General features: G+C 38.7%; 1 protein-coding gene across 5 annotated transcripts in view; it reads left to right on the top strand.

The window, feature by feature from the left end:
* Positions 1-13,119, top strand: part of septin12 (neuronal-specific septin-3) — a 99,495-nt gene that overhangs the window by 57,493 nt on the left and 28,883 nt on the right. For 3 of the 5 annotated variants that reach the window (XM_034030382.3, XM_059035603.1, XM_034030385.3), the window contains one exon: positions 12,008-12,175. In XM_034030382.3, coding sequence (XP_033886273.3) covers positions 12,008-12,175 — 168 coding nt within the window. Of the gene's footprint in view, positions 1-2,609; positions 2,722-4,430; positions 4,701-12,007; positions 12,176-13,119 lie in introns of those variants that run through there. The other 2 variants (XM_034030384.3, XM_034030383.3) reach the window with 2 other exon arrangements.

The raw sequence follows: 13,119 nt of genomic DNA, 5'->3' as shown, positions 1-13,119 counted from the left end.
TGTGTGCTGATAAGCCAGGGAGGCAAAATAGGCTAATCTCTGGAACCAGCATTACACTTCAGCCATCAGCACCAGGCAGAAGGATATCTACATCATCAGATGGAAGGAAACACAGATGGATCACATTAGTTTACAGTAAAAGAATCTGTGTCTTAGTTGGTGCTTATCTTGGCGAGAGCCGAGTCCAATATCACATAATGGTAATCATACCTGGGAATGATAACACAAGATGGCTTGTAGTCAGTTTCACAAAAACATAACATTTGTTTTCAGTTACCGATCCTACAAGAGTTTGTACTGCAGCTGTCCCTTGATTCCGTTTGATTGAAATGCTAAGGCGGACAGTACAGTAAATAGTTGGAAGGAGTCAGAATGCATAGTGTGCAAGGAGGAGGGGGCCATTGTGTGTGCACATCAAACCGTGGGAGAACTGGAAGCTTGAAGCTCTTTGCAAACACCTCGGACAAGGACAGGAATTTGTAAACGTCTCCGCTCTCTTTTTTTTCTACCAAGCATCTGTCTGTTTCACTGTCAGCTCTGGTTATGTGCTACCCCCCCCCCCCCCCTCCCCTTTTTTTATTGGATCTTGCCTTGGACTTTCAAAATGATTTGTGCTGGGTTGGAGGTTGCTGAAGGAAGCAAAGATTCTGGAGAAATTTAATTATGTGATTAAGCAATAGTGTAATGGTGTTTGTGTGCCTCAAGGAAACTCAATTGATCCTAATTGCTGTGTGAAACAGAGCTATGGGACAGAGAACATGGTGACTGGGATATAGATGATGCAGATAGTCAACAGTAGACAAAACCTCCAGTAAGTTCGGGACATGGGCTCGCCTGTATCCACCTTATATCAAATGTACCATCATTTATTGGAATCATGAATGACTGGCACATAAGATACTCAACAGTCCAGTTGTGGAGTAATGGCAGACCAGCTATTGTAAGTCATGTCATTCTGTTTTAAGTATGGTGTGACATCATTATCATATCTGTGGTCCAGAACTATCTCTACAAGCAGGGATCTTCAGAGCAAACGAGACAAAGGGACTTCAACACTGAAACATTTAATACATTAATTAGCTGGTGCCCATGATTTCAAAGAAATAAACCCAGGACTGGTGTCTCTGATGTTATTCCTTATACTGCTGCTGGCTTTGAGCAGGGAATCTGCCTTCCTTCCTTCTCCTGATGTCACACACAGATATGTCTGACCTCTAACCTCTGATGAGTTCAGCATTGCCCAGAGGGCTTTCTCCCTTTTCCAATTGGAAAATGTTGAGCAAATGAACTTTATACACAACTGCATTCAGTCCAGTTGTGTATAAAGTTCTCTCACTTCTCTCAGGTTAATCTATTCCCTTTTATTTAATTTCAAATTATTTAGAATAAATGTTTTTCATATAGTAAGCCATGATAATTCATTAATCCAGCAAAAAATACAAAATCAAACAGAATTATTAGCAGGACATTAATGTTTACCGGTTGCTCATACTTTTACTTACAAATATAAAAAATGTAATTTAACTCCACTGCTCCCTGTTCTGAGATAGTGTGGCCCTGATTTAACAGCAAACTAGTACCGATATGGCATTGTAATTGATTACGTTTTTAATTGGTTCGTGCCAGTGGTATGGCAAGTACTGTGGTCCTATTCTACCAGTGCCAGTAACTTTGTAGCTACCCTTGTGCCACTACTATTGTCTCGTAAAACATACAAACAAAATGTAGTCTTGCTGTATGACCACTGAAGATCATTGGGTAAGGCAAACAAAATATAGAAATCAATGAAGTTGAGATTTTTAGATATCGTACTGTACTTCACTTCTATTGTATTAGAGCAACATGACAGCAGTTGAATACCCTAGTGTGGAATCCATATTCACTGTGGATTTGCAAGGCTGGCCTCTGGGAAGGGACCGTGTGGGATGGGATCTTTGGGATCCAGGATCTCCGAGGAAGTGAAGCCGGAATCTATCAATGGAAGGGGCACAATAGGTACAGATGACAGGCTCAAATTAAACATATCATAAATGGTGGTATGGCTGAAGAATCAATGTGCTCTAGAGAACTCATTTATAGAATAGTCATTATTGTAGCTTTTAGGTGGTGTTTATAGGTTCTGTTTTATTGCAAATGTTGCATTTGGTGTTCCTTTTAACCAGTAAGCAATTGAAAATGTGACTAACTGGTCTTTTTTTCTACAATGGGAGACATGTAAACCACTCTGCAAGTATAGGAGGTGATTAAAAACTTTGGCCTTAATTTTTCAGAAGATGCGATTGGCCAAGAGGCAATTACACTATTCCTTCATAAGAATATGATTGGAGATGTGTAATTTGTGTTTTTTTATTTAAATAAATACAACAAAACTGCAAAAACATGATTCATATTCGTATATAAACAGGAATTATATCATTGCTTCTCTGCCACTCATTGCCGGTAGATAAGATTCAAACAAACATTCTGGTGCTGCAGTGGTAAAGGGACCCCTGAGAAGAGCCATTTTATTTGGATGGCAAGAGGGTGATGCATTAGCAGGAAGTGCAAACCCTACAGAGCAGGAAGTGCATCATCCTCAAAGTAATCTCTGTGGTTGCTACAAGACACACCCCTGGGGTGTGAGCGAAAACTATAGCTACATCCTGAGCCTGGTTTCAGATCTGCACACAGGCACAAACACACAACTGCAACGTCTTTTGCTCCTTCACAGCCAGACTTAAGGTAAATGTCCTGCTTTCTTTATTCAATTTGAAGTCTGTTAAGGGAGTGGTGGTTTTGCAATACCTACATTGAGAGGAACTTGTTAGGGAATTAATCACACACATGTGCAGACGTGTGTGTGTGAAGGGAGTTCCTTTGATTACTTTGATTTAAACAGAGTGATTTTTAATCACTTATACTTTTAAATGCTTGCAAGTCCAGAGACTCCATACATATAATAATGTTTATATTTAGCATTTCTAAAAAATATTTGGAATTGTTATTTCTGCAGTTGATAACTTGCTCCATAATGCCTTTTATTGGCAACAAAATAATGGCGGCAAATTCATAGGGATTTCAAAGCTTAAAAGAAGTAACATTTTTTTTATTTTTGCAATTTTTCTAGTCCTGAAGATAAGTTGTTACAAATTCATATTGAATTCAAGTAAAACAATATAAGAATATAAGTATATCCGGGAATGCATTGGAATTCATAGGCATTTGTGGGCATTATTTAAAAGTGTAATGACCTTGTTAATACATCTTGCATACGTTTTTACAAGGTATATATGTAATTTACAGATGACCCCAGAGTACAGTAATCCTAGCATTGTCTACACAGATAGATGATAGATAGAACAAAACAAAAAAAAAGCTGCACTCTTCTGTTTTGCTTATAGAGTTATAACAGCTTCATGTCTTTTGTAGACGAGGTAGGTTCAGGAACCAAATATGTGTCCGATAATGGCAGTACCCATATACTGACACAGTGTTCATCTTGTACTACAATAACATGTGTCAGGTTGGGATGTTGGCAATATCGGAATAATTTTGGCGAATACAAAAAAGATAATCTTATAAGTACTAAAGTACGTGTAATGATCATAGTTTAGTACAGACTTGCTCCTGTTCCTAAGCAACAGCCGTTGAAACAGTTGAAAAACAAAAGCATTTTCAAATAGATAGTTCGACATGCGAGCGCACACACACACACACACACACTTTCTCAGCTGTTAAAAATATGCAATTGCAGAACTGCTTTTACAGCAACATCACTTGAAGCAATTGTACATGCATTGCAGCCTTGGTCCTTCCCGTATTTATATACACGATGGGTATAAAGTCTGTATGGGGCTTTTTACCAGCAACACCACATTGGGGAGGACATTTACTGCAGAGCTTTTTGTACAAAATGATGTGACTTCTCAAGCCAATTCAAAGTTTCCATTGCCAGTGTTGTAGAGACCACTGGTCCATGTCACAAATAGACCATCAGAAATCTACCTACTTAAGCCGACTTTCCAGTTGATAGTTATAAAAGTGAAAACGCAAACATGGCCATAGTCTCCCATATATGTTAGGACATATCCAGTGTGTATTCCATCTAGAGTCAGGGAATACTTACACTAACATTTAAGAGCCTGTATTACAATCTATACCAAAAACACATCCTTACTTAAGCAAGTTCATTAATTAGTTATTTAGTGAGTTAGTTTTGTTGTCAGCAGGGACAATCCTTCATAGGGGTCTGATTGCAATTCAACTCATGTGTGAATCAGACTAGTCTCAAAGAGAGAGCGAGAGAGAGAGAGAGAGAGAGAGAGAGAGAAGGCTGGGTCAGACTATTCCTGTAGCTTAGTGGAAGCGGCTTGCCAATCTGCATGTGAATGGCTTGTGCCATTACACACACACACACACACACAGACAGACAAACAAGAGAGAGAGAGAGAGAGAGAGAGAGAGAGAGAGAGAGAGAGAGAGAGAGACAGAGAGAGAGAGAGAGAGAGAAAGAGAGAGAGAGAGAGACTGAGCAGAATCTATCAACTAGCAATCTGTTCCTCCAGACAGAAAACTCTTAAACGGATCAAAAAATTAGGAAGCATTAAAAAAAACAAAAAAACAGCAGTTTGAACCTTGGTACTGGTAGAGAACACACTAGAAACTGCATTGGATTACCTCTGGATTCCACGAGAGGGTGGACAGTTTGTGAATGAGAGAAGGTAGGCTGTGCTTTATGGTCTGTTTCGTATAAAAGGTTTCTGTGTGTGTGTGTGTGTGTGTTTAACAATAGGGTAAAGCAGAAAGGCCCATTTTGGACGCAGCTGGTTTTGAGAATTTTATTTGTATTTTTATGGGGGTTGAATAGCTGTTAAGGAGGTATTTAGGAAACAGTTTTGATGTACTGTATTTTGTAACTTGGGTATTTTGTGCCTTTTGTATGGATGTTAAAGCAGCAAGCACTCGTGACTTTTGGACACTTTTTTTCAGTTTTTGAAAATCCAGTTTGCAGGTGTTTAATGTTTTTGACATAGATGTCTAGACGACAAGAACCAAGCAATAATAATAACGCTGTACAATTTTTACATATGTTAAAAAAAAAAAGTCCATTCCAAATAAGATTTAAGACGAGGTAAGTCCATACATTCAGATGACCTAGGGCCACTCCTGTTGAGAAAATTACACCCCCCCCAAAAAAAAAAAAGTGATGCAATGATCGAATGAGGACTTTGCTATTTTCAAATGTCAATAACAGTATGCTTTTTTATTTTTTATATATAATCTCTCTCTCGCTCTCTCTCCAGATTGATACCTCATACCATATTTACAACCAGCAAGCACATATTTACTGTATCTTAATACTTGCACAGTTGCTGTTAATTAGAAACTGACACTACCACAAGGCTTCTGTTTTACGTGCCTTTAATTAGTATTATTTTTAATACCAGTACTGTTAATATGCATCTGGTGATGGTTATTTGAATATAAAAATAAATAAAGAAAATAAATAAACAGCTTTATTGGTCATCCTGTGATTTTTAGTTTGCCACATGGTCCTTTTACTTGTGTTATGATTTATTTATTTTTGTTTAAATGTAGTCTATTTTCCTCTTTTTAATAGTGCCGATTTCAACAGATCCCACACTCCCCCTTCATATATGCCCTTCCCCTTTAATTATATAAAAAAATTAAAAAAAACACATGCAGTAGAAGAGAAAGTAGATTTGTGAAGTAATGTGGGTCACATTGACTCGCAGACCACAAGATCACAACTGGCATTTCTGTGACCACAACGGCTACAAGATCAGTTGAACTCGAGTTGCTATTTTAAAAGCACACCCGCTACAAATACACACGTGCCACTTATTTCATTGTGGTTAATGGTCAAGGCAGGTCCTCTGACATTCTCACTGTAAGCCGGGTAAACAGGAAGTGTTGGTCAAAGCAGACCCTTGAATAGTTAAAACAGTGCTTGCCTTGAATGAGATGTACAGCGATGTAAAGATAATGCTCTGTGTGTGTGTTCGCGTGCGTGCGTAAGTGAAGCCATGACGATTGTGGAGGAAACACATACTGTTTAAAGGGCTCCACTGTTGAGTCCTTTGGGCCTTGATAAACCTGGACCGATATGTGCGAAATGCTCCACTGCTTATTTTGCTTTATACTTTTGTTTTAAAATATGTCATTCTTTCCAGCCGCCCTTGCCAGAATGACTAACTGACAAACATGACAATGTAAACTAAATTACAACACAGCATAATAATAGTACAAAAACAAAAAAACAAACCACTACTACACTTCACCCTCCTCGCACTTACACTATCTCACTGATTACCTGACAAAATTCTATGTAATGTTTTTTTTGGGGGGTGAGGGTATTGGACCTATGGTCTCTGTGTCTCGTGAACCCCACAGCGCTCAGTTTTGTACTCGTATCATTTCCTAATTTCCAATGGAAATAGAAAAACTAATTCTGCCCACCTATGCGATTTGGAAACGAGATACTCAGTGCATGGTTCTATTCTGGCAAAATTGTATAAAGGTTCAATCTACAGGTGGCATCAATACAAAATATTCATCGAGTCAGGAGCAGGCAGCCTTGCTCACTCACGAAATGTGTCTCTACAGGGCTTATGTGGCCTGTTTCTGTTTAGCCCACCTCTGTCTTATGCATGCAAATGACAGTTGCAACAACCCGTCCTAATTTGATTGTCCAATGCAGGACAGTGGGTGAAATGGTCTTAATAGGCTAAATATTTATTGAATTAATTCATTACCATATCCCTTCTCTAGTAAATGTGTGTTTCATGTCTGAATACAATGTCATGCAGTATGCATTGAAATTGAGGTTAAATCTAATATTTTTTTGTATTGTAACTACATTTCCAGAAGTAGTGTGAAGCCAACATATAGCACAGGAACTCAATGCTGGTATTTTGATTTAAAAGTTTTTGATATGCCTGAACCCATCAAAACACAGCACACAAAACCCCTGATAATACCCAAGCAATAGCATAGTACTACTGTACATTGAATAACTATATAATCAAACTATGATGAAGGTTTCATGATAAAGTAGATAAGTTAAAGGATAGCTCATGAAAGAATTTAAATTTAAAAAGTTACACTGACTCCCTAACAGTTATATAAGAGATGTTTTACAAAGTCTTTTTTTTTTTTTTGTATTGTAAGCAAGTATTGATGTTGTTATTGTGCTGTCTGTTTTCCAGTAACAGGATTTGTACCTAAAGTAGACTTTGCATCTGTAAAGTAAATCAAGGATGCTGTGCTGCTGCTCTGGAACCAGTTCATTCATTTTCCTTCTCTCTTCCTTGGCCTTCCTCTCGCCCACCATTCTTTGCTTTCAACACCTTCAACATTCAACATTTGTTTTTTTTGTGGTGCAGTAAAATTTAATGTCTTGACATTTCTGTTGCTAAGTCTTTCTGACCCTATTTCTCAGTGCTGCAATTAGGATTGTATCACTCCTTGCTTTAGAATGGACTTTTTTTTTAAGTTTATGCAGCAGACAGATTAACTAACTATATTCGGTTCCCCAAACTAGTGTTTGAGTAACCCAAGCCACAAATCTATCGCACTGTACCCTCAGAGGGTCTGTCTCTCAAACTGTACTAGAAAAGCCCTTTCTCTTCTTGTCTCTTCTTTTGAGTCTTTCTATACCCCTCCCCCTCCCTCTGCTGTCTGCTCCAGCTCAGCTCTCCCCTGCTGCTCGGCTGGGGTCAGTTTTTACAGAAAAGGCCAGAACTAAGAAAAGCTATCCATCTTATTAGAAGACAGTCTGGCCTCCAGACAAAGGCAAGCTTTTAATCTCTGAGGGGAAAAAAATGGACTACAGTTCTTTTTATGAATCTCAACGCTTGCATAGCAGTTGGTGATGGTAGTAGTAGTCGTAATAATAGAGTTAGTGGGAGATGGTAAGGTCTTAGCTTTGTGTCTGGTATTTCATAAAGACTTCTGTTTATGTGATTAATTTATATTGGTTTTTCTCAACAGAAATGTAGAATATTTATGTAAACATTTTTTTTTTCTGCTGTGTTTTCTGTTTTTGGCTTACTATCTGCAGGCACATCCCAAATTAAGTTAAACTACAGTAAATTATATATATATATAATAAGTTATGACCTTTACAATAAGTACAGAAGTGTGACCTTTACAATAAGTACAGAAGTATCAAATTAACCTATGCAAGATATCTACATTTAAAAAAATCACTGTGCCCAAAGTGCATAGTCTGCAACGTACAGTATTTCTGACGATTGTAGTCATACTGTAGACTACTTGCACTGTAAAAAAAATAATAATAAAAATAAAATTTTTAAAAAAATCCACTTCTTAACAGTCAAACTACAATGCTGTCTGTAACAAACTTAAATTAAACAGTGGTTGCATTTAAAATATCACTCTTCAGCTATCAAATCTGGTACATTTTCACTATTTATTATTTACAAAATAACAAACAGCCATGCCTGCGTTAAGGTTTCACTTCCGCAAGGAACATTTCTGTTAAGGGCAGCAGTGTGGAGTAGTGGTTAGGGCTCTGGACTCTTGACCGGAGGGTTGTGGGTTCAATCCCCAGTGGGAAACACTGCTGTTGTACCCTTGAGCAAGGTAGTTTACCTAGATTGCTCCAGTAAAAAACCCAACTGTATAAATGGGTAATTGTATGTAAAAATAATGTGATATCTGTATAATGTGAAATAATGTATAATGTGATATCTTGTAACAATTGTATGTCGCCCTGGATAAGGGCGTCTGCTAAGAAATAAATAATAATAATAATAATAATAATATTTCCATTAAAACCTAAACTTTGACACCTCCATCCTATCGCACTTGAATCATGTGTGATTTTTCTAACCTACAGTACTAAAACCCATGTCACAGCAGAAAGTACTTTAGTAACAACAGTGTTTTTTTTGTACAGTACCTTAGCATTGTTTCCCTCTTGCTGCAATATAGCCAGACATTTCTACATTGACATCAAAAATGTTTTACAATTTTAAGTTTACCATGGTTAACCATGGTTTATAATGATTTGCCAGTACTATACTTGTGATATGGATTTGTAGCCCAGGGGTACCACGCTACTGCTATGATGTATTTGCTATGCCAAAATATGACATTTTTACTGTTGCTCTTATGCTACAATTTTCACGGGTGTATATGTTCAGATACTTTTAGAAGGGGTTGGAGATCCACGCTGGGTATCGTAATAAGCGTGATGGTTGAGCAGGTCAGAGGAAGAGTTTTGAAAGACTTTGTCTCACTTTGTCCTGCAGGCCTCATGGCCTCCTTTCGCCCTAGTTACCTAATTCTCTCTCTCTGTCACTGTCTGCCTGACAGCACTCTGCAGCTGGCAAGGGGACAGGAACACATTAAGCCAATGTGAAAAAGCTGCTCCTTTTTCACCTTTTGCAAATGTCATTCTTGTGTGATGGCAAATTGATAGGTCTCACCGATTTTAATGACATTTGCAGTGCATGGGGAATGAAGACCTGCATTGATCATCAGCACAGTGCAGCAGCAGCCGGGTTTCACTTCTCCCCCCCCCCAAAAAAAACACATGGTGTTTGTGTACTACCTTCTATAGGAAATACCTGCGGAATGTATAATTTCACCATGTGCAAGACAATATTTGTGTATGGGCCCCTGCACACAATGGGTGATTTTAGAACAATTTTCAATCAGGCAGTCTTTTGTGCAGCTTTGAAGTAAGCTGGGGTTAAGATGGTATGATGCAAGGTAGCTAATCCCGGTTAAGCATCATCTGAGGCTAGATGACTGCCAGACAGAGGAGCACTTCTGTTTCAGATGAGAAAGGATCTCAGACCTGATGTCTACCGATTTCAGGATCCCATGACCTCCAATATGAAATGTGGCCCAGTAAGTTATTTGGTTTGGTATCATCTCCTCTACTCTCCTCCCTATCCTACCCATGACCACTATTCTCCAGAAAACTACATATCCATATTTCACTTTTTAACCTGTTTTATATTATTAGGTTTAATTTACCTTACCGGGTAACTTCTTCCATATGTTTCTCAATTGAACCCAACCGAAAAAAGGTTGGATTCCTGTGGGTGGTCTCACTGTTTATGGGTTCTCTTTCAGGGAAAAGTGTCAGGAGTTTCCAGGAAAGGAAGGCACTTCTTGACGTTACTTCCATTAGGCCAGGGAGGGAGGGACAGATGCTGACCAGTGTGTGGGGGTCTGACAGCTTGTCTCCCCATATGTGTTAGATTAAGCCTCTATTTATAAGAGTTTGAGGCAAGTTCAGTCCACAGCATCCCTGCCTTATGCGTCTGCTTGATTTATGACTTAATTTTTTCATTACCCAATTAAAGAAAGGACAAAAAAAACACATGTATGAACTGCCAGGTCTAGTTTCTACATGTATACACGGACATTCATCTGTGGTAGCTTTAAAACCCTTTTAAACTGCTGGTAATTGACACAGTTATTAATCACAGCTTGGTCACATAAATGCAGCAATTGGCTCGTGTGAAGAATTTTCACATTTGTATAACATTGTTGCTTTTGTTAGGGTCAGACAAGACAAGGTCAAACAAGGTCATGTGGTTGAAGGGGATGTTGTAAATTTCTGTTAATAAAACTGCATGTGTGTACTGCACATTAAAACAGTAGGTACGTGTTAGGCTGTGTATTTAACGAAACCCTATTAAGGTGAGATCAGGTACCAAAATTGGAATTTATTGAATTAAAACACTAGTTATTATATATATATATATTTTTTGTTCCCTAATACTGACCTTTACAATGCATTTATGTGAAACTTTGTGTATAGTCATTACATTTTATCAATGGGGCTATTGTGGGTCATCGTAATACGATTTAAGGTCTGGTTATTCAGATACAGTGATGGAGCCACTAGCTGGCTCGGATGGATTGCCATGTCCAGTCAATCCTCTTTTACTCCTAAATACGTCTTGTGCTGTCCCCAATACAGGTCTTTGAACTACATCCCACATATAGAAGGCTGAGGTGGATATTAATCTAGTAAAACCCCACACCTCTGACTGCAGACACATCAATACAGAAACACACAAATGAACATATTGTCACACACTCCTAACTTCACTGAAGGATATGGTAATCCATGGGGAATGACCATGTTTCCAGAACATTTTAAAACACTGTGCTTGTAATGTCAAATCTGGGACACCTCCGATGGCCCTATACTGTAGTCCGTATTCTAGCAAGTGTCCCTAATTTCTTGTCAAGCCCTTGTCGGTACAGTACCCAAAAACCTATACATGCAAAAAGCACATATCCATCAAAGAAAATTTTAAACATTTTTTTAAGCTTTGTGACATCTTGTCGCAAAACAAAATCAGTTTTATCATCTTATTTTAAAGTTTCAACAAGAAAGCTTTTCTTCCTGAATCTTGAGAAACTGGGATCGTCACAGCATTCCATCCTTTGTTTATTCCAACATTGCTCCCCATTGAGTATCACAAAATGAGCAACAACAAATTATTGTTTCAGAACTTTCTGTATGAAATGTTTAAAAGCAGAGGCGAGCACTTGTATGAATAGTGGAACTTCTGTTAGTCAGCTATTCTGCAGGGGACAGGCTAGATGACTCATTGAGTATGCATCAGAGTTTTGTTTTTTTCTATTTAAGGAAAAAAATACAATTAAGCAAAAACACAAACTGGGAATACGGAACAGCTTGGTAATATGCAAGGTATTGTTACCATTACGTGCCAACAATAACCCCAGTGGATTATATTTCATCGTTTTTTTGTGGAGATGCTGCAGTTAGCTCGTAGAATATTAAGCCAAGTAGGTCTGAGTTAACTAACACTCTTATAACACAGATGAAAGCATAAGCTGAAGTGTTCATCTACTGGAATGTTATAGTTTTACCACAATATTTATTATGAGGATTTGTTTTGGATGTTTTTAGAAGATTGATGGCGGGTATTTGTCCTGATGCAGCTACCCTGCCTGACTGGCCCTCTTCTCCCTCTTTCTGTTTCTGTAGCGGAAAAGTCCATGGCAGAGCCGCAATCAAAACCGGATCCTGACCCCAAGACCGAGGCGACTGTGACAGGCCTGGATCTCTTCGGCTATGTGGGTATAGAGTCTGTGCTTGACCAGATGAGACGCAAGGCCGTGAAGACCGGGTTCGAGTTCAACATCATGGTTGTAGGCAAGTAGCAAAAGCGTCTTGTGACGAGGATGGGATCATGTAACACAGTAAAATAAAAAGGTCCTTATGTAGCCTTTAAGTGACCGCTAAACATCCTACACGGTTCATTGCAAAAGGTCAGGGGTTTTGACTAGGGTCCAAATTTCCACCCACAGCTTCCCCCAACTAGCTTGAGGTTGGGTCTTTTTATTTATTTTTATTTTTTTTCAACAATACCTTAGGACTACATTCTAGGAGCCAGCATCGCAGCCGTTGTGTGTGCTGATGCGCCAGGGAGGCAAAATAAGCTGATCCCTGGAGCCAGCATTACACTTCAGCCATTAACACCAGACTGAAGGATATCTACATCATCATATGGAAGGAAACGTAAATGGATGGAGACGCATATGGATCACATTAGTTTACTGTAAAGCTACGTCTTAGTTGGTGCTTATCTTGGCGAGAGCCGAGTTCAAATCAGCATGAAGTTTTAACATCTACTCTCGTGTAATGGAAATCATTTTTTATAAAATGCTTTACCTCCCCTGGCCCAGCATGGAGACCGAACTGCTTTGGATGCAAACATAAAGGACATCTCCCCCACCCCTTATAAATATTTCTAAAAATAAATAATTTCAGCATGCTTTTGCAATCGGACAACTTGCTCAAAAAACCCAGTAAAGTGTCATTGGCATCAGGAAATGGTAACTTGACTACATCTCCTTATACCAACAGCGGCAGCAGATCAGAGGTTAGTGTTGGCCTGCAGTTGGAGAATGTGGCAAGTTCTCTGTAGTGTTAGGCTGCAGTGCAGAATGTAACACGTTTTAGCAAAATCGCTAAGAGCTGTAGCAAGTAGCTTGACAGGTAACACTGGACCACAGTGCAAAACGGTATGAAGTTCAAGCATTGCATTAGTTACAAAGCGACTGGTATTGTTTTTTCAGTAGTTAAAGAATGGATTA

This window comes from Acipenser ruthenus, chromosome 13, assembly GCF_902713425.1.
Source record: "Acipenser ruthenus chromosome 13, fAciRut3.2 maternal haplotype, whole genome shotgun sequence".
Lineage (NCBI taxonomy): Eukaryota > Metazoa > Chordata > Actinopteri > Acipenseriformes > Acipenseridae > Acipenser > Acipenser ruthenus.
This window is presented reverse-complemented; position numbering and strand designations above follow the sequence as displayed.